Source organism: Vigna unguiculata, chromosome 10 (assembly GCF_037176805.1).
Source record: "Vigna unguiculata cultivar grain cowpea cultivar isolate G323 ecotype 2 chromosome 10, ASM3717680v1, whole genome shotgun sequence".
Lineage (NCBI taxonomy): Eukaryota > Viridiplantae > Streptophyta > Magnoliopsida > Fabales > Fabaceae > Vigna > Vigna unguiculata.
Window position 1 is genome coordinate 48078420 of NC_140801.1, and position 21619 is coordinate 48100038.

The window sequence follows — 21619 nt, forward strand, 5'->3', positions numbered from 1 at the left end:
ACGAAAAATTAGTGGAATATATGATTGTGTAAAAAGTCAGTGTAAGTAATAACTAAAATCTCATCAATTCTGAATTCTTTGGAATGATTTCATGATAACAAAGAAGTGAAACTAATGTCTAGAGACTAGAGAATTGAGTATAGCAGACGAATGGAAAATTTATGTGGCTATATTGAAACCATTTTCAATACAGCATATCCCGCCATTGCTTTTCCCAACCACAGCATTTGATACCAAATAAGGCCACAATAATTTTCGTCAATGAAGAGTGTATAAAATATTCAAGCTCACTACACTATTTTCGTAACAAAAAGTTATAACATTATGATGACTACAAAATATCACATAATAGAACATTTAAGTATGGATCACAAAATAGAAAATACATTATAGCTGCGCACTGGTTTCAAGTATAGAACTGTGTTTTATATACATTAAAGAAATGGGACCGATATTACATGACATCTACATCTTCCAAAATTGGCAATAGAAAGTAAAAATACTTAGAAGTTCCCCGTACCCTCTTAATTGAAAAAGAGACACTCATTTTAAATGTGAAAGAATTAATTGAACAATATCGCATGCCTATAATTTAACAAACAATGATATATACCTTTGTTTAATGACGGACTCCAATGTATACTTAGTATCTTGGAAGCAGATTAGAACTAGAAGTAGAAGTAGAAGTTGTAGCATCGGATGACGTAAGAGGAACTGTTGAGAACTCAGAATCAAAATGTTCAGAGCGCTGAAAATAAACACGAGGGGGAGGAGGACTGACATTTTTATTAATTGGAGTAGTTTGAAAAGGTGATGTTTTTCCAGCATCAAACGTCCGATTCGAAAAGAGTGGAGTAGCAGAAACAGTATTTGGACTTTTATTGGAAAATGGTGAAGTGGCAGAAATAGTATTTGGGGTTTTGTTGGAAAATGGTGGAGTGGCAGACATAGTATTTGGACTTTTATTGGAAGGATCTTCCGTGGATTTACCTGAATTTCCTGAAGATTCTCTCTTTTCTCTTTCTTCCGTTTCCTTGAGAAGAAAATCAACCCACAGATCTGCAAATGACTGCACGAGAAAACATAATAGGACTTAAATTCAACTCAATTTTCTAATGCACAAGGTTGATTAAACATGGTTCAGTCGGGAAAAATTCATTGGTTAATTTTATAAAGTACCATACTGATCAACTCAACTAGAATTACATAAATCTATTTCCTCAATTTTCTCATCAGTGGTTATCTGTTCTATTGAAAAACAGCCAAATGTAACATTGGAGAAGAAGTTATAAGAGATAAGAAGAAATCACCTGGTTATCAGATCCCGCATTAGCTGCTGATTCAGTCGAATTTCCTCCCAGGATGCCTCCAACCAGGCGGCCAGGCAGCCCTAGAACTCCGCGAACAACACCTTTACCCGCACCTTGTTGAGCACCACCAATCCTTTGTTTATCCTCTTCAGAAAATCCTAGCATGCGAACCATAAGATCCAAAACCTGTTCCCAATGTATCAAACAGTAAGCACAAGACATCCCACAGATCAGATAAAATAACACAGCCAACATCAGCAGTACAAGTTACGGAAAGCAAACATAAGCTGCAAGTAAACAAATGCATGTGAAGAATATAATACCATACCATTTCCCTTTCATACCCAGGTTAAAACATGAACCAATGTTGCATTCATTCATGTGGCTAATCATTTTTCTCACATACCACCTCGTGTATTTCTTGTGCATGTTTGGTTTAGTTTATTCCAAGGGAAAAAAGCTTTTTTCAACTCCTCTATAAGAAAAAATGTTATTATTTCCCCTGATTTCAGTTAAACCAAGTCATGGGAGTTTTAAAATGCTAGCCATATATCAGAAATTTGCTGTACTAAATCTGAGTACAAGTATTTGTGCTCTCTGCCGCCCCCAAATGGCAACCATACACATGCAACATGAATTATAACAATTTTTTGTATGATAAAGGATATTGTTGGGTTTCGTTTCAGACCCAGTCCTGCACAACGCATTTAAAAAAACAAAAACAATAACATTTTCATACCTCTCTGCTGTGATTTCTCTGAAAATAAGTTACAAGTAATTTTATCACAATGCGCCTGCAACAAATTTAATTTAGATTAGTATGAAAGTTCACTATCACGCATAATAAAAAAATTATTCCAAGTCTAAATTCAGCCAAAATCCTTACTTAGAAGATTCCAAAAATAACCTTATAAGGAAATAAAGAGAGTAGATAAATGCACTTTCCAGGATATTCATCAATTTACAAAGAAATCACATGGTCGAGCAAATGATGGAAGAAAAACATACTAAGAACACAAACAGGCTAACCTGTCAACAAGATAATCCGAATCTACTGACATTCTATTCAACTGTGTCATACTCTGCTCAAGAACTTTCCTCAATTTGGCATTATCATCCTCAAGCTTGCTTACTCTACTTCTCCATTCAGTTTGCCCCTTCTCAGATTGTGAAAGCTTGGCTAAAATTTCTTCTCTTTCATTCCTTGAAACTTCTGCTCTGTGATCGGCTTCCTGGTAACAACAGTAACCATTAGATCTACAACTTATTAAATCAGGAAAGCCAACAAGTTAATTTATTATCTAACAAGACAAATATACTCGAGTAAATTTTTTGGGAACAATGCAAGATAAGATCAAATGCATAAATAGAGTGAAGAAATTTTTTTTTTTATACTTTTTTGCTTTCCAAAACTTTTATTTAGTAGATTAATAATGTTTTTCGTAATAATGACTTCCACAACACCCCTAAGGGATGTTGCTACATATGATGATGACAATAACACAGAAAATTGAATTAATCTAACCACTTAGATGATTAATTTGGAATGATTATTAATCAAACAAAGAATTTAAAAACTAAAAAACAGACTGAAAACGGAAACATGTTTTTTTCTAAAACAACTTTGTAACATCCTATATCTTTCAGAAAATCAATTGACATACTAAAATAACTAAAGTAACTCGTGAATACTAAACTTTAAAAAGTGTATCTAAGAACTCTTAAAAGTAAATGACACAAACTTAAGTCATACAATTATAAACTTAACATTTTACACTTCAGGTTATACTTGATATAATTTTATGTCTTTCTTGATTTATTTTGCAATGAATTAATATTATGTAATAGTTCTCTTCTAAATATGTTGATTATATGTTTTCTAATGATACTAATTGGAGTATGCACTAAATATTATTTATTAAAAGTGTGCACCGGTAACCTATAAACTGAAACGGATACCAGAGTCAGTTATGCTGAGTAGGCAATGTAGTTAGGTTAGTTGCAGTTCAAACTACTAAATCATATAAGCCAATTTTCTTTTCCCTCAAATAGTTCTATACAGTTTGTTTCCCAAAGTAGTAACAAGAGCACATTCAGATATTTAGAGACAGAAAGAGTCTTACTTTCAAAAGTTGAGAAAGCTTGGCTATTTCCTCTCTTGCATGAACCAACTCCCTTTCTAAATGCTCCTAAGGAATAAGAATATAGTTCATGAAAGGTAAGTCAAAACTGTAGACACAAGCACATAAATTTAAAATATAAGGAACTGTACCAAGAAAATGAAAGTGAGCAAGTTTTTTCAACCCAACTAATGTCTGCAATTTATGAACAATAAAAAAAGATGCACTGATGTGTTTTGTACCTTGGCTTCAATTTCAGCATAGTACTGCCCTAGAGCTGTCTGAAGATTTAAAAGTTCAATATTTTTAGCATCTATAGTGCTCATACAGTTTGTAAGCTTCTTGTTCAGGTCATTAATGGCTTCTCTAGACTTGAGAATTTCACTATTGTTAGCCATCTTCAGTTCCTCTTGACTTGCAAGTGCTTGCTTTAGAGTTCTCTCAAGATGTGATACTTGAGCTGCTAAATAAGTATTGCTATCACGTAGCTCTTCGATGATTTTGCTGTCTTCATCCATTTTGTCTGATTCCTCAGCTGCCTAGATAAATCAGTAAGGAGAACAACATTGATGTCAGAGAAATATGGATATAGTAAATCTGTCCAGGAAAAATGTAAGATTATATCATTAATGCTCAGGTTATGGAGAAAAAAAGGTAATAGTTCAGTAGATAGCAAAATAGTAGGCCAACAAATCAAACTAAAGTACACAATGAAAGCAACTACTCATGACCAAAGCTCATTTTATTAGGAAAATGTAGTTAAACAAGTATCATTGCAAATGCATATGTTTGCATGGTTTAGTTGTCTATAGGACCACTTAAAATATATTTCGTACTGCATATTATTACTGAAAAGAAATGTTGAAAGATCAATCAGACATCACCAATTAACATGGGTCAATATAGATACAATAAATGTGTCTCATTCGATGTATGTTGAAGAAACACCATACTCTTAAGGTTCGCCATTAAAAAGAGTGAAGAGGAGTAATTGGGAGAATTGAATGACAAATTAACTTAATAGATTGCATGAGAAGAAATGGAGATTGAGTGATTTTTGCAACATTTCCAGTAAGGCAACCGAGGGGAGTCAGGAGGGAAAGCTGACATGTATGGATATAAGAAAGGAAACAGGCGGAACATAGATGCAGGAAAAGTAGAAGTGCTGGAGAATACCAAGTCTCTCACACACTGAATATTATAATTTATAGTCTCAGTCTTTATCGTACACTGTCACTGAGGGGACAATACGCCACCTAGGAGTGTTTTTGATTCAGTTTCTAACACTGAAGTAAACTATATAGTCAAAGGTGTTTGGTCAGTTGGCAATGGTACAAGCTAGGTCAAATTTAACACAGGAAAAATATATCTTACAAATATATAATATAATTAATAAGATATGCAAAAGAACCATTATTTGACTCTTGAATGTCATGCTTACTTGTCATTGGTTCCACGATTGAAAATATAAATGAAGAAAGAGATTAAAGTAAAAAAGAACGAAACCTTTTCCAGTAAATGTTGTTTGAGACGGTTCAATTCGTGTACTGCTTTGTCCCTGTCCCGCTGTGCTTCATTCAAATCTTTGCTTAGCTTGTGTAATGATCTTTCCATTTCTTCCTTTTCGGGAAAACTTTTGGAGTGATCTGGTATCTATTACCAAAAACCAATTGCCCAATCCCCAAAATGAAAAGAAAATGATTAGATTAGTAAGGATATGAATGCATAACATGTAAAATGCATATTGCTATGAAGTTTTGGCTCACATCACTGGCACTGCTTGAATCTTTTTCCTCAGTATGTGAAGCATCACGCATCATTTTATCTGTGAAAGACTTCCTGCTATTTTCAAGAGCAGCCTCAATTTCATTTTTTTCCATCTAATAACAAGGGGAATAGGATCATATTGGTGTGTTTCAGTACAAAAATCATCATTATCAATTTTTGAGCAAAAAAATAGTAGCAACCTGCGTGCAGTCAAATATGGTAAAGCATAAATATACAAACCTTAAGAGTAGTGTTTTCCTTCTCTAAAGTTTCGATAAGTCTTTTTAAGCTATCCACAGCCACCCCTGCTTCATTTTCTCGTTTTGTCAACTCTAATTGTAGATGCTTTATTTCTGATACTTTTTCATTCAACTCGTTGTGTATTTTGTTCACCTCCATTGATTTCTTCAAAGCAATAACATATTACTAGTTAGATAACCAAAAGCTTTATAACCTAGCCCACGACAATGCAAAAGTTTATCAATGATTCAACGAAAGAAATAATAAAAAGATTTTGAAAAATTGGTAAAAGCTATCCTGTTCTCTTTTAGTTTATCCCAATTTTATTTTCTATTCAAAGAGAAAGACAGAAACTTTCAATTTGGGTTGTCATCTGAATTAATAACAGCACGACCATTTATTATCTTTTGTGGTAGAAAGAAGATTTATTTATGCCTTTGGTCCTTCTATTGATAGTTTGCTATTAAATCTCAATTTGTGTTGATCAAAAGCCGATTTAAATACTGGAGATTTCTTTTAAAACATATATAGACCAATAATTGGTGAGTTAGTTCACTGGATCTTTTAACAGTATAACAATATGAAAGCCCAATTTGCAAAGGCATTTCTAAAAGGCTAAAACAATTTATTGAGGTGCTTTTAAATTTGAGTTCTCTAACTTAACTTCAGAGCATGTCTAGTAAGTGAAAGGAAAAAATTGATAGCAACAACACAATGACAAAAATATCAATCACAAAAAGTGCCCCAAGATATACAATAATGAAATGTAACAGTCATTTCATGCATACATCATTTGCTTCATCTCCCAAATCTGTTGTAAAGTTTGAAATCAATTCCATCAAATTATATTAAACATAATCAGTTTGTTATCCCAACAAACTTCTGACATAGATGGTTCTCTCTTAAGTGTGACCAGGTAAATATGATGCAGCCAAGATCATGAAAATTCATATATCTACTTAATATAACTCACTTTGTCCCTTTCCAACTTTAACATTTTAAGCTCCTCTTGAAAAGACTTGCTTAATCTCTGTTCCTCTGACATTAAAGAAAGAATAAGAATGTATGTTAGGAACTTATGCCACTTCTACTTATATGCCCAGATACAATTTAGACATTCCAAAAGCATAACAAAAATACCTTGAAATTTGAGCTGAATCTTTGCCGATTGATCACGTTCTTGCTCTAGTTCTAACTTCAACCTCTGGATATCTGGGGAATGTTGTACAGCTACTGTGGTATTTCCATCAACCGCAAGCTCCTAGAAGGCATTCATACATCTGTTGTCAAATTCACTCATCACTAAAGTAAAATACAAAGCTATCAAATCTTATACATCAAAACTATCACGAAAAATATGGGTGTTTGTATTATAAAGACAGAGAAACCAAATTATAGACTAAGAATAACCCGAAATTAAACATATCATTACCTTAGAATTTCCTTGTAAATTTGAATGTCTGAATTCCATCTCACTTTGAATAGCATCAGATTTCAAAGTAGACACAGTTCCATTGTTTATGGCATTACGACTTTTACGTTGCAAGTTCAACTTGTTCTGTCGATTGGGTGATTGATCTCTACTTCCCTGCACAAAAAGTAGTCAACATGAATCCTTAGTTATCTATTAAGATCAAAGCCACATAACCAAATACTATTAGCCACATTACAACATAACAGTATTCCCATACTTAGGATGGAACAAAGCACATATCACAAGCTTAATGATCACCATCTAGAACACCAGATAGGTCTACGAGTCCCACCAACCCACACTAGATAACCTAAAACAAGAAAAGTATAAAAAACAAAGAAATTTGTATTCTTCCAAATGAATGATAAATGTTTGACCAGGTATTTATTTCAAATCACTCATTACTTGCATTGATCTAATCCTATAAGTTGACAAATAATAGAATATTTGTATTTTCATTAGTCCTGTTCTAAAAGTACTTTCATAATAGAATATTTGTATTTTCATTAGTCCCTCTCCAAAAGTATTTTTAACACTTAAAATTACTTTTTGAATGGCTATTAACAAATGCACCGACTTATATAAAACAGCTTAAAAAATACAGAGAACCCATAACTACAAAAGAGCTTTCTAATACCTTGTTTTCTGTATTTAAGGAAAAAGGAAAAAAAATTCCCTAAGAAAATCCTATCTGATTCTTATAAGGGTAAATCCTTGATGGAAATCCAAACTTTAAACTGAGGCACAAAAAGAAAACATAGTCATTTTCCCATCTTTCCCTACCAAAATGTGCTGTAAACAACCTAAGAAAAAAGCAGTTGCAAGGCTTTCAGCTAAGCTTGGTCCCCATTAAATAGTAAACGAAAGACCTTATCTCAAATATAAAATTAAGGCTGGTGTGTGAAAACCTATAAAACAAACAAAAATAACTTCTTTTGGTCGACACAAGCATTTTCATATGGTAATGACATATACCCGGTTGCCCACTCATAGTTCTATCCACAACTAGTCATTAAAAAAAGTATGTTCACAATAGGTTTGCAGCATTTTAATAGGCTTACTTAGATTCAAGGCCCAAAAACCAAACTTAACTGCAATATGAGAATGCAAATGGCACTGCAAGTAAAACATCCTCATTGCTAATTAAGTTTCACAAGAACAGATGCCAAAAACCAAATTTAATGAAGGACCTCCAGAACAGGTTGACATACCTTGACTGTATAAGTTCCATTTGAAGATACTCCAGAACCTTCAATTCTGGAGACACGCAGAGCAGTATTTGTAGCCTCCAAATTCTGCTTTAATGAGCCATTTTCTTTATTCAATTTAACAATGTGATCCTGAAAAGGAAATCATGGGGATGGTTAATTTTAACAAAGGCCACAGGTGCAAACAATGAATTAATAGTAGATAAATTGATAGGTGATTATATTGATGAAACTTTTATGTAAGATTCCATGTAATGCAGTTACATTCTATTATGTAATCAAGAAAATTAGAAAGTCCTCTTCTTTTGGGGGAAGGGGGAAAGGATCAAAGCTTTACTTTAAAAGGACAAAATCAAGAATATGTGTGTGTGTGTATTTTCAAATGACCCGAGATAAGAACAGTTTAAAGATTTGGGTTATGAATCAAGTATTCCAAAAGCTTAAGCAATTGAATGAATAGATATGCATGATTTCATATATAGCACACCTTCTCACCTATGATCTTGAGGCATGAAAAATGCACAAGCCCACCCCGGAAAAAAATTAACTTTTGTATACAAGAATAGTGCAGCAAGAATTGAACTCTAGATCACATGGTTATGGAAGATCTAATACTATGTCATAAACCATCTATCTAAAAATCTATGAAGCCCTGATACTCCAAACATAAAAAAATATCAATGTCTGAAACATATACAATACTGATATGCGTTTGATATATCACATATATCCACATACTATCCATAAAGTATCCATTAATTTTTATTTATTTTTAAATAAACTCTCAGATATGGCTCCCTTACTGCCTAGATAAGATACAACTAGGCACTCAGCTCTGTAAAAAATGTGGTTTTTATTCTTATAAGGCAGCCAATAATATTTATTGTTCTAAAGGAGCATTTCTCTTCCAAATGAAAAGAGCTTGTTATCTATCTTCCTAATCACTATGTATTTATTCTATAGAGCCAAAACTTCTTTTGGATCAATGACACTCTAACTTGGGTAGGGAAATCGTATATTTTTGCTGACACATAGTAAAAGAAATATATTATGATAATATGGGTGAAGGAAATGTATGTAACTATGCTTATTTGTCAGGACCACGAGTATCTTTTTTGGCAAAATGTAATCATTTATTGACTATTGATATATTTATCTATTAATGAGCAATTGGTAATATGAATGTTGCTCAAAGAATATGCTATTCATGACATATACATATATAACCGTTTTGCTAATTTATCTAGACCATATCATGTTTTTAATTTTTAAAAATTCCTTGTATCCATATCATATTATGTACCTAGGTCTCATGGCCCAAAAGTTTAATCGTTTGGGTGAGACCACATTAATCATTTAATAACCGATCAATTTAAAACACCCTAAGTTGCATAAAACCAACAATAGTTCTTCAAAACGTATGGAAGATACCCCAGTTAAACAGAATAAACCCAAAAAGTTCCAGTATTAAAAAATTGTCTCAACTCAACAGAGCCCGAGTGCACAATTATGTAGCTTCAAGTGAACTAATGAAAACAAAAATCTACAGATTAAATGTAAATTAATTACATATATTCCAGAAAGTAATTATCGTACCTCTTTTTCTTTTAACAGAGCAGCATAATTAACTGATAATGCTTTAATCTCTGCCTCAGATGCTTGAAGCTTCTTGATTTCTGCTTTGTACTGTTCTATCTACAAATAGTACAGCAAATAATAAAATTACATCTTTCCTTTCAGATTATAAAATGGCATCTTATTCAACCATCCACTTCTAAAGTAACTGGATTCAAGGGGCAAAAGAAGTTATAAACATTCACATATTTAGCCACTACAATTTCAAGCATTGAAAGCACATTTTCACTAATTAACCTACTAAATTTCGTGAAAAGTAAGCATAACAATTAAATCTTAACCAGTAGGTTCTAACCACAACCCGACTTTGATGACAAAATCCTGTTTTGATTGGATTCGGGTTTCCCCACTTTTCTAACATCCAACACAACTTTGATGTATAACCCGATTTGATTGACTTCAAGTTTCTCCCCCGCCCTAGTCATAGCAAGAGTGGGAGAGTCAAACCCATTCCTGACCTACTAATGCCTGTGTGAAATAATGGCAAGTATTGATGTTATGAAGAAATAGAAAAATCTCAGTAACTTCCTATAAGTTGGAAAAACAAAAAAGAATATTTTTTAAAAATATAGTAAACTAAGGGAATCTTTATATCTTTGAGGTACACGAAACTAGATAAAAAAGCATTATGTAAACTCAAGTTAGTTTCATAATGCACTTTTGCATTACCATTCAGTTGCCTCAAACATACATTTGCAAAAGTATCCCCTATGTTACTTATGTGGAGAAGGGATATTTAAAAGCACGCCGCTGCAATTTCAACGCAAATACAGACATGCTATTTTGAAACATTTGATGACTGAATAGTCAAAATCATTCCTTGAAAATACAGTGTCCATTATGTTAGTTCTTATTTCTTAGAGGATGAAATTACATTCACAGTTCTTGATTTTGCTTTTAGTCATCAAATTAGTCCCAAAATATTCATATAAAATGGTTGATTACTGAAGAAATTAATATCCAAGTACCCAAAGACTAATTTTCCTGATCAGGAACAAATATAGCCAATGAGATGTATAGTACGGAACCACCATGAGTAGATGATTCCGACCAATATTCCTGTGACATGTACTTGAATTTTTAAATTTCCGAGAGAGAATTAATTAAACTCAGCTGCTATTTGTTGAGCGGAAATCAACTAGGACAGTGGTAATCTTGAACAACACAATAATTTCCCATATCCAACTTGCTTAATTTTTTTTCTTTTATTTTTCCTATAAAATAACATTATATGAACTAATCTGGTATACAGTTCTTTAGATGTTAATTATCTCGTTCTCAGACAATTGGAATTTCGCATTGATAATATTTGTAACAAAAGTTTGCATTATAAAAGTTTACGCAATTACCTAGGTTAAACTTCACTTCCGATTAAAGAACAACTCAAACTTCTAAGAAAGTTCATCTAACTTTTGTCCAAAACTAAAACCCAAAACCTACTTCATTGCAGAACCAGATACGCGCTTATTAAATTCTCAAGAAGCTTAAAGATTCACAACGCAACGCATCTTTAAGAGAGAAACAGAGATAAAGAATGACCTCAGGAAGAGAGGCATGATCGATGCCGTTGGCGAGCGGCGACCCAATTCCCGATTTGGAACTGGCGGAACCGTACGAACTCCGGCGACCGGAGACGGCGGAGTTGTCGCCGTTGGCACTGATGCCGGTACCGTACTCACGGAGAATTTCGTCGTCGTCGTCGTCATGAACATCGAGCGCGATCTTGTTGAGGTTTTCCTTGAAATTGGCAATGGTGCCCCACATGATTCAAAATCCCAAACGTATCCCCCGAAAATTGCAGTGACGAATGAAAATGAATTTATAAAGATGCAATTGAATTTTTCTAGTTCTTCATTTATGGATTTGGGGGAAATGAGAGAGAGACTGAATCTGTGAAAGTAGGCACCGCAATGTACAATTGCTGGTAGATCTCAGATGGGGGAAGAAGAACTCCTAATTCTCATAATTTTTTATTTTTATTTTTTTGTAGGAAGAGTTATTTATTGTAATATTTTATTTTAGGTCACGTTTTGTTTTACGTCACGTTCTGCTATACGTGTAGAGCTGTTACAATCACTATTAATGTACATGTTTTACTCTTACCTTCTCTCTGGTATCCAGTTCCAATAGATTTTATTTAGAATTATATTAAATTGGATACAAAGTTTGATTCAATTAATAAAAATTCAATATAAAGAATTTTTTATGGATAGATATTCTATTTATTAAACAAAATATTATTTCTAACAATTTTAAAAAAAATTAGTCATAGAAAGTTGATTAAATTTATTTTTATTTATTAAATAAGAATTCATAATCTTTAAATTGATAGTTTGATGTGATAGATTATTTTTATAGTACAATATAAACTTCAAACGTAAAATTGACAATAAATATAAACACAAAAAAAAATTATATAATACTTTATATAATAGTATAAATACTGAATCACTTTAATAGATTTGATGAGAAATTAAAGAATTGTCATGAAAGAATAAATTGCATTTAGTATTTCGTTGTCCATATACAAAAATTTAAATAATAGAAGAATTTGTCTAAAAAAAAATCAACAATACAGAATGTAATTAAATTTAAACTATTACAAACTACAAAAATATCAAAGAAACCTTTTATCGAATTATTTTGAATAAATTGTTTTCAATAGTCATTAAAGTGTATTTGAAATGATGAGTTATAAAATACCGTACATTATTTAGTGAATATTTCTCTTAATTTTTCCATTTTTCACGTATGTTTTTTTTTTTAACCTGATTTATTTTTAAAACCCTTCAATAATAAATTATATACTTATATTTATATCCGTATAATCTTATAAATCTTTACAATTCTATAAATTTGCGATAACTTTAATTTATAAATAGAGAGAAAAGGTTTGATGTTGATTTATAGAGAACGATATTCACATAGATAACATAATGTTAAGAATATTTTTAAAATAAATGTTAATTAAAATTAATTAAATAATACTTTCATAATTTATTAAATTTCTTATTTATTTATTTTATGTAAAGTAAGGAAAATAACAAAAGTAATAATAATTAACAAGTAAATTAGATTAACGTATTTTAAGGTTTAGGAATTTCAAATTTTTCATTTATTTTGGAGACATTACATTATCATAAGCATATCTTAAGTTTTAAAAGTATTATACTTACACCCCTACCAATAATATTGAAAAATACACGAGAGTAAATATCATTTGAGAAAATTCAAGGGTTTGAAATAATCGAGTTATGACCTAAATTCTCACTCACCACTGCTACGTGAAGCAGAACAGAACCCTTCCTGGGCCAAGCAAAACCAGCCCAATATATTTTTCGGAATAAAAAATTAAAATATTGAAAAGTATGGCACTGTGGGTTTGGGTTTCAGACCAAAACTCTCTCTATAAAATGAGCTACAATGCAGCTGTGGCGGTAATTCGGAGCAAAATTTAGGGTTGCAGGCGCCGCAATCTATTCATCATCTATCTTCTCTGGAATTTTGGTTTTTGGTTAATTTGTCATCTTTTCAATTCGTTTCGCTTAGAAAATACGATGCAATGAAGAGAAACAGGGAAATAATCATCGATTGTGGCTCGCTCCGCAACATGATACGTTTCGCCCTTATGGTTCGTATTCACTGAGCATCATATCGCGCTTTTTTTTTTCCTTTATTAAAGAATTCGTATATTTGCATTGAGAACGGAATCGAAGGTTCCTATGGAGGAAACGCTTTAAGTCGGTGCGTTTTTTTTCAAGTTTGCCTTCGGAGATTGAATCCAGATCTCATCTCAACTCTGAAAGTGTTCCGGCATTTCGATTGGATTCACTTCTGGTGATGATTTTCTTACATTATTATTGTTTTTGCTAGTATTAGGAATGCGAAGGTCCCAGCAGGGGGGCGATTACTCTTGTTGTTGAGGCCTCTCTAACAATCAAATTCGATTTCCTTCGCATAGCTATTCGCCGAATCGTAGGATGCCCAAATTTTCTTCAATTTTGGTGCGTCTTGAACCTTCGGCTATATCTTATATTTTTCTTTAAAATAAATCGTGTGTTTTGCATAAAAATAATTCACTCCATTATTTTTTTCATTTTTTTCTACAAGAGGAAGTATATTACCTTTTATATCACAGCAAATCTATCAAAAGTTTAACCGAAATCCTCAGGTTAAACTCTACGTGAAACATGTCTATGTCTATGACAGATAACAACGTATAAGAGTTGAGGAGAAAAAGTAAGTAGATTGTCCATATTAAACTTTTTATGTAAAATTTTCTTACAGAAAGAAAAAGATTTCGAATAAAGACTTGGCATTCATAGGACTCTAAATACAGATAGAGTCTGTACGATAGACACAATTATTGATTTGAAAGCCTTATGCAATTCAGAGTAGGATGAAACTAAATTCGTGAAAAACTTCTGCAGATATAGAAGATGAACCAAGATATCATGATAATGCAGCAAATGAGACTTACTCTACTCTTTATTTCAAAACACAGACATTTTGATCAATTTTTTAAGCAGGTAAACTTGTACAAATTGTACAAATTGAAACCTTAATGTCTTAAATGATCCAGTAACTTAACCTTAATGTCTTAAATGATCCAGTAACTTAATAAGACCGTTGGATCATTGACTGACCTAAAGTGCACTAAAATTTGAAAAAACAGATAAAGTTCTATAGTTCAAATTCTGAAATATCATTATTGGTAAAATAACTAAGTTAAAAATAAATCCATAAACAAAAATAAAATAATACTACTCTGTAATTAAGTTCATAAAGCCTTGTATATATATTATATATTGTAATGTAAATAAATTAAAAGCTCTGAATCAAGAAAAACTTAATTTATAATATTGATTCATTAAAAAAAGAAATAAATGAATGAATATTATAAATCTTTCGAGCTAAAATTAAATATTGTTTTTATACAAATTGAATTATTTATGAAATTTCAAGAATAAAACTTCGGATATTTGCTGAGTAAAGAAAAAAAACACACATATTAAAAAAAATGTGGACCATTAAACAAGTTTTTGTGGGTCAGAACAACGTTTATAACTGTGTTCCTATCCTATGAATCATTGTTTCCTCTTTTTAGAGTTGCAGTGAATTCTTACCATCCCAAGGAAGAGTTTTCTGAATCAATTTCTATAAATACCAGAAATTATTCCAGCGATTATGGAATACATTACAAATATCGAGTTCAATTGCCAGTACATTGTTCATGATACACCATATATGTCAAGTTACAAATAGCATCACAATCTAATTTTATTTTTCTCACTAGCACAAGATAGAAACAATATTGATCAGCCAGAGTTAAGCACCTTATTCTAAAATAAAAGAAAAATGTATTTCCAAATGTTAAAAAAGAACTAACCGAGACTAAAATACACATACTATCCATTCATGGAATGGGGATATAAAGAGCATAAAATTAAGAGCTTCAAACTACTAGAATTATAGTTCTGCCCTGAACATGATGGAAAAAATTATATTTTTATCAACAGAAATTTATGAAGTCTTACTATATCATGATTCATGCAAATACACATAAAGGGTCTAAATGCCTCGAAATAGTGATGTGATGATTTCATTTTTGTTTCCAATTATAAATTTGCAACTGATAACAGCATAATGGGAAAACATTGTCCTCTATTCTAGAATGAGAACTGCTGCTCATAATGATACAATATCAGCCTTTGGTCAGAAAACAAAATGGTGAGAATACAACACAGCAATTATCCAAATTGTGCCAAGAAGCCACATTGTCATTCATCTGTTTTCAAATGACAATTGTTACATTATTGGAATAAAAGCCTCAGCTTCAACAAATCTAAATCCATACAATTTCATTCATCAGGGCATCTTTTCAACAAACAGAAACTACCCTTCTAACAAATGCAAAGCACCGTTCTGGTTCATCACACAAAACTCATACCTTGACCTTTCTTGCAGATTAATGAACTCTCATCCTTCAACTTCAGCTGGTGTCTTGGCCTCGATCGACAAGGCATGGAGTCCAGTCTGCAACTCCTCTTGCAGAAGGCCATAGATAAGCCTATGCCTCTTAACCAAACTCTTCCCTTCAAACTCCTTAGACACAACTTTAACATTGAAATGCGTTTCTCCATCACTCCCTCTAACCCCAGCATGCCCCGCATGCTGATAAGACACATCCTCAATCTCCAACTCAACAGGCTCAAGCTCCTTCTGCAACTTCTCCCTTATCCTCTTCCCCCTCCCCCCCAATTCCACACCACCCCCAGAATCCAACCCAACATCACCCTCACCAAGTTCAGAACTTTCTCCACCCCTCGAAGAATTCTCAACAATGCTATCAGAATTCGACTCGGGTGGCTTCAATTCAGTGGACTCGCCACCCTTTTCAGCTTCCACGAACAGCATAAGCGCCTTTCTCTGCATCAATTTAAGCATGTTCAAGAAGCCGTTGTTCCTCGAGGGGGTTAGGCTCTGCTGCAACCCTAAAAGCGTGACGAAATCGGGTGTGACCCGAATGATTTCACTGACGGGTCGACCCGAGAGGCCCTGAACGAGCAACGCGGCGAGGCCTTTGGTGAGGACGGAGTCGGAGTCGGCTTCGTAGACGACATGGCCGTTGGGGTCGAGGTAGGCTCGGACCCAGACCTGCGAGACGCAACCTTGGACCTTGTTCTCGTTGGTTTTGAAGTGGGGTTCGAGGGGTTTGAGGTTTTTGCCATAGAAGAGGAGTTGTTCGTATTTGGCCTTGGGTTCGGGGACGGATTGGAAAAGGTGAACGATTTCTTGGAGCTTCGGAGGGAGGTCTTCGATGGGTTGGAGGGATGTGGAAGACGGTGACGGTGATGATGATGATGATGATGATGATGATGATGATGATGACGGTGGAGATAATGATGGAAGTCTCTGGAAGGTGATGGATTTAGAGAAGAGGGGTTTTGTTAGAGGAGGAAGCAGAGTTGGGGTTCTGCGGAAGAGGGAGAGAGGGATTCTGGTTGTGACAAATCGAAAGGAGGATGAGGAAATCGTATGGGAAGCCATGGTTGAAGAAGATTGTAGCAGCTATTCAGAATGTAACTGAGAGACAGAGACATTCATTCATTCTTTGGTGTAGGCTTTTCCTTGCTTAAGAATACAGTCATGCTATTACCACCCCCTAAGTTACTATTTGAAACTCCCAACCAATGTGAGAAGTTAGATCAGTCTTGCTAGTTAGTCCCTTAAAGAAAATTTATAAATTTATAAATTTAATAAAAATCATAAAAATATATATTAAGACGATTATTGGCATTTATAAGGCATTTTATAGTTTCCATACAATTTTATATTTATTTTTCTTATTTATCATATTAAATGTTATAAGTATTGGTGTCTGTATTAAATAATGAAAAGTAAATTTTAGACGTCATTAATAATAAAGGTTAATTCAATATTTTGGTAATATTTTTTTTGAAGTCCAAGTAAATTAGTTATTTTCATTGGTATATGGATCTGATTAACTCAAATAATATTTGTCTTAAATTAAGGACAAACAGAAGTAGCATTTACCTTCTGATATTTAGTAAATAGTACCATCGACCTAAAACATACTTTAGGTATTTAAAAATAACACAGCAACAACAATTTGTTTGGTATGTTAACTTTTCAAAATAAATTAGCATCGTGCTACATTTTTTTCAATTTTTATTTTATTTTACAATGTATTTTGAGTTCACTCAGTTGCTGTTGATTGTTCTTTTGTAAATAAAAATTGAAAGCCAGAATTTGGAAAGTTGAATAGTATTTCAGATGTCAATAGCAATGTCCCAAAAGAGATCCCAAGCCTGTGAATTTGTGCCAGGTTCATCGCCATTTGGGCATTTGCCATGTACAAGTTAAGAACAAGAGCTTAAGTTCAATTTCTGATATCTAATTCAGTTTATGCGGAAAAAGATGTGAGAAACAAGGATGAAAATGAATATGAATACAGCATCAGTACATAAATTGCTTATGTGGATCTACAGATGAAGTAAGCCATTAGACATAAGTAGCAAATGCATTATATACAGGGATTTTGAAACTCAACTTGTTACAATAGATAACAATGACCCTATAACTGTTATCACCAGTATCGAGCACCATGAGACCAAATCAATGGCAAAGGACCTTTTTCTCACAGCTTTATGTGACAAGCAAGATAATAATATCTAACTCCATGTTTTGTTTACCACATAATATACACAATTTACATCAAAACTTTTTGAAGAACCTGAGCAACATTACGTTCTCTCGGGATGTGAAGAAGTTTCAAAATAGGTAGGTCTTGCTGTTGAGGGGCAGCCAATAGATTGAATTAACTCTGCTACACTCAACACTTTGAACCGATGAGGTGAATTGGTAGCAATGTTGTCAACCCTGTGTTCGAAAATCTTGCCCTGCTTGTCAAGTTTATACTCAGAAGTTCCATCAAACCTACCACGGCTTTCCCATAGAACTCGTGGGATCCCATGAACAGTCCAGCGAACCATGATGACGTTCTCCACAGGCTGCCATACACTACTTATGTCAACCCACAAAGCTTTGAAAAATATCTTGCCATGGAATCGTAGTGCCCAGAATATGGATTTGTAATTCTCAATACCAATGAACGTGTTCATTGGATCCTTAAACACAATATCATCCCTGAAAAAAAGGGGACATTTTAGTCTGCATATTTAGCATAACAGAACAAATAATAAATTTGTGTGGATTTCTCATACAGGACCCTCTGAAATTCACATTACTGAAAAAGCACACTTGATTTCATATAAAATGCAGGAGGTGTGGAAAGAGGTTTAAGGCTTAACATGTTCAAGGATTGTTAGGAAAAAAAAAGTGGCCAAAACAAAGACAAAGAGCCTCGAGAAGAACCTTTTACCTCTACTTCAACCTTCCAAATATAGAATGCTATGAAAGGACACCAAGCAAGTTACAACAACTTACTGATTCTGTTTGTGTTCAAATGTCTATGCAAAAATATTGAACACGTATAATAGGTACTATTCATGGATGAGAAATTGAGAATAACCCCCTCATAATTCTACTGATGTATCGTATGAAGTAGTCAACCCTTGTACAATGTAAAGTAGAAAAAAGGGGATCACAATGGAAGTTTCTCTCTAGCTTATTAATTCAATAAAAGATTATGTGTCCTTACTGTTCTTCTTGATTACTTTAATAAAGCTAAGGACTTCAATTGAGAGTTGTTTAAACAAGTGCAACTACCTTTGCAATAACATAAAGTGACATAAGTCATTTGTAGTTGGTAGTATAACCGATTACAACTCCAACATACTTAACCAAACACCAAGCTAAATATACCAAAAATAAGACACTTTAGCAGCATTCATTTTTTATGATCAAGAGCAGAAGTACAACAATAATTAAAGGGCATGTATCACTACATTTTATTGTTAGAGAAATTGTAGTTATCTGAAGTTCAAAAATACCAAAATCATAACATGCTTCATTGGCCCAATCTTCTGTCCTTTACACCCACTTCAGTACCTCCTTTAGGTTTACTAATAAATAAGTTATCATGATAAAAGCACGCAATCAGTCCCCCAAGCCTCTACGATATCTGACCTTAAAGACTAAGATAGAGAAGTCTAAGGCATACCGTGAAAGAGCACCAACTTATTGAGATAAATGAGGGCAGTAAATCTTAATCATCCAATCTTACGTTAATGATGAACATCACAGGACAATTTAGAAGTGTCATAAAACTTAAACTTTATAAAGACAATGTGCTCTGACTTCATAAAGTCAAACCACATAAACTAAAGAAAGTTCTGTAAAAAAAATTATAATATTAACCAAATAGAAGTCACCCTAAATATGACTTTTAAAGTGAGAGGTTAATTTTTATACAAATAGTTACCCTATAAGCAAATCATAGATCATCCAAAGAATGACTTTCAAAAAAAAAAAAAATACAAAAACCAACAAACTTTATGTCAATATGTGATTAGATGGATAATATTCTTTAAGCTATTATATAAGAAGTCCATAATTTTATGATTCATATAAAGTTAGTGCATTCTAATTAATTTATAACTCTAAAGTAAATTTCAACTAGTATGTATATGAACCTTCTACAAAAACCATCACAAAAAGCATCACTAATTTTACACACTGTCCTTCTATGCTCATCTATACTCAACAACCATCATGGAAAACCCAAAAACAAAGGCAACAAAACCCGAACCTGTAGATGTCAAAGCTAAGTTCCCTGTAGAAGAGATCAGGGAAATCCTCCCTCAAAGTTCGAATAGCATATCCCACATTAACATGGTAATTCTGCTTCTCTTCTTCTTCCTCTTTGCTCTGCTTCGACTCTGGCTTCACAGGAGCCGAAAATTGACCGTATGAATTCACGTTTTCATCCAAACCCAAATCCAGAACTGGACAATCTTTCACTTTGCAAGAAATTCTCACTCCGCGCGCTGACCCAATCCTTGTGGTCTTTGTGTGGGGTTTGAAGCTGTGGACTTTGCTCAGCCTAGGGTTAGGGTTTGGGGCAATTTGGAGAGCAACAGATATTTCCGGGGAGTGGATTAGAAGGGCCATGAAAATTTTAGATTTTTTTTTGTCCCGCGGAACTTCGAATTCGGGAAATCTAAAGAGAAAATTTCATTCTTCGGGAAAATCTAAAGAGAAAATTTCATTTTCCGGGAAAATCTGTGCATGGAAAAATCACGGAGAGAAAAGGAGAATATGATGTGGATAATTTGTGTTATTGAGTTATTAAAGGGAAAAAAGTAGCGATTGGCTGGATTTTCTGTTTTCTTTTTTTTTTCCATATAACACAAGTTTTGGAGAAAGAAAACTATATAAAAAGGATAAAGATGAAGAGAAAAACAAAACGAAGAAAAAGAAATGAGGAGTGATGACAATGAAATATCACAATAATTAGGGAGAAAATATTTATGATCATTGGTTTTTGGGGACCTTGACTTTAATCCACGGCATATTCCTTATCTTTTTGTTTTCTTTTTCAACTTTTTTCCTAATAATTTTTAGATTAAAAATATATCTTAAAAAAAAAGACAACCCATGAGTTAATTTTGGATTAAATATTGTTAATTTTATATGTATTATATTTTTCTAATTTTTTACGCGATCCTAATTTAATTCCTGTGTTTTTTACGTCTATAATTTAAAGCTTTCCATTAATAATAATTTGAGAAATTTTGTTGAATGTGAATAGTAATTCATCCTTGCCTTTCAACCAATTTTGGTAGAAAACATTTATGCACAATTATGACATAAGAAATATGTGTTCAAGCATATTTTTAACACGTTGATCATTCAAATATTTACTTCATGTAGATTGTGACTAGAATTAGTTCAGATGAAATTTAATAATTAAGCGAGTTTAAATACAAATTAAAATACTACAAAACATAATACAAATAATATTAATGATAAAGAACACATTTTGAAGCACTCATGATTAATAGCTCCACTAATATATTAATTTTGATCTTCATCCTTTGGTACATTGTCATCACAAAATATTAGAATGTTAATAAAAAAGGTGAACGAGTACATGTAGATTAACAACACAAACAAAGAAAGAAAAGGTTAATGAATTGTTGAGCGAGTGATACCTCTTGCTAAGCAAGTTGCCTTAATTCCCGGCACCCCACAAGAGAAAAATCAAATTTTCAAATGCTAAAACATAAGTAAAATTTCGCTAGGTGAGTTTAGTGGCCTAGCAAGTAGACCAACATGGCCATTAATTTGTTAGGCGAACATAATAGCCAAGCAAGTTGTGAAATAGTGACTTTTTTTCACTGGAAAATAAAAAGCTTAGAAAATAAAATATTGGGTTAT

General features: G+C 33.0%; 3 protein-coding genes and 1 non-coding gene across 4 annotated transcripts; 1 reads left to right on the forward strand and 3 right to left on the reverse strand.

Moving 5' to 3' along the window:
* Window positions 1-362: 362 nt before the first annotated feature.
* LOC114167146 (golgin candidate 3-like) lies at window positions 363-11717 on the reverse strand. Its single transcript, XM_028052122.2, has 15 exons — window positions 11294-11717; window positions 9716-9814; window positions 8123-8251; window positions 6870-7025; window positions 6578-6698; window positions 6411-6475; window positions 5438-5602; window positions 5197-5310; window positions 4937-5083; window positions 3673-3969; window positions 3434-3499; window positions 2340-2542; window positions 2050-2104; window positions 1311-1496; window positions 363-1069 (listed from the first exon to the last, which is right to left on the reverse strand). Exons 1-15 carry the CDS (start codon window positions 11516-11518, stop codon window positions 644-646), a joined length of 2454 nt encoding a protein of 817 aa, XP_027907923.1. The 5' UTR covers window positions 11519-11717; the 3' UTR covers window positions 363-643.
* A 1918-nt stretch (window positions 11718-13635) lies between these two features.
* On the forward strand, window positions 13636-13787 carry LOC114168002 (small nucleolar RNA snoR145). Its single transcript, XR_003600600.2, has one exon. It is a non-coding gene; the product is annotated as a small nucleolar RNA snoR145 (small nucleolar RNA).
* Window positions 13788-15401: 1614 nt separating this feature from the next.
* Window positions 15402-16957, reverse strand: CPSUFE (chloroplast sulfur E). The gene has a single exon (XM_028050329.2). The coding sequence runs from the start codon at window positions 16802-16804 to the stop codon at window positions 15734-15736; it is 1071 nt and encodes a 356-aa protein (XP_027906130.1). The 5' UTR covers window positions 16805-16957; the 3' UTR covers window positions 15402-15733.
* Window positions 16958-17717: 760 nt separating this feature from the next.
* LOC114167538 (DUF2358 family protein (DUF2358)) lies at window positions 17718-20561 on the reverse strand. The gene is made up of 2 exons (XM_028052641.2): window positions 19989-20561; window positions 17718-18424 (listed from the first exon to the last, which is right to left on the reverse strand). Exons 1-2 carry the CDS (start codon window positions 20348-20350, stop codon window positions 18022-18024), a joined length of 765 nt encoding a protein of 254 aa, XP_027908442.1. The 5' UTR covers window positions 20351-20561; the 3' UTR covers window positions 17718-18021.
* Between the last annotated feature and the right edge of the window lie 1058 nt (window positions 20562-21619).

Excerpts from the sequence above, each read along its gene's own strand:
- LOC114167146 (XM_028052122.2), bottom strand. The coding sequence starts at position 11,518 with ATGTGGGGCACCATTGCCAATTTCAAGGAAAACCTCAACAAGATCGCG. Across the intron at positions 5,603-6,410 it reads TAAAGTTGGAAAGGGACAAA|AAATCAATGGAGGTGAACAA; the intron begins GTGAGTTATATT and ends ATTGCTTTGAAG. Across the intron at positions 5,084-5,196 it reads ATTCAAGCAGTGCCAGTGAT|ATACCAGATCACTCCAAAAG; the intron begins GTGAGCCAAAAC and ends TTTTGGTAATAG.
- CPSUFE (XM_028050329.2), bottom strand. The coding sequence starts at position 16,804 with ATGGCTTCCCATACGATTTCCTCATCCTCCTTTCGATTTGTCACAACC.
- LOC114167538 (XM_028052641.2), bottom strand. The coding sequence starts at position 20,350 with ATGGCCCTTCTAATCCACTCCCCGGAAATATCTGTTGCTCTCCAAATT. Across the intron at positions 18,425-19,988 it reads CTTAGCTTTGACATCTACAG|GGATGATATTGTGTTTAAGG; the intron begins GTTCGGGTTTTG and ends CCTTTTTTTCAG.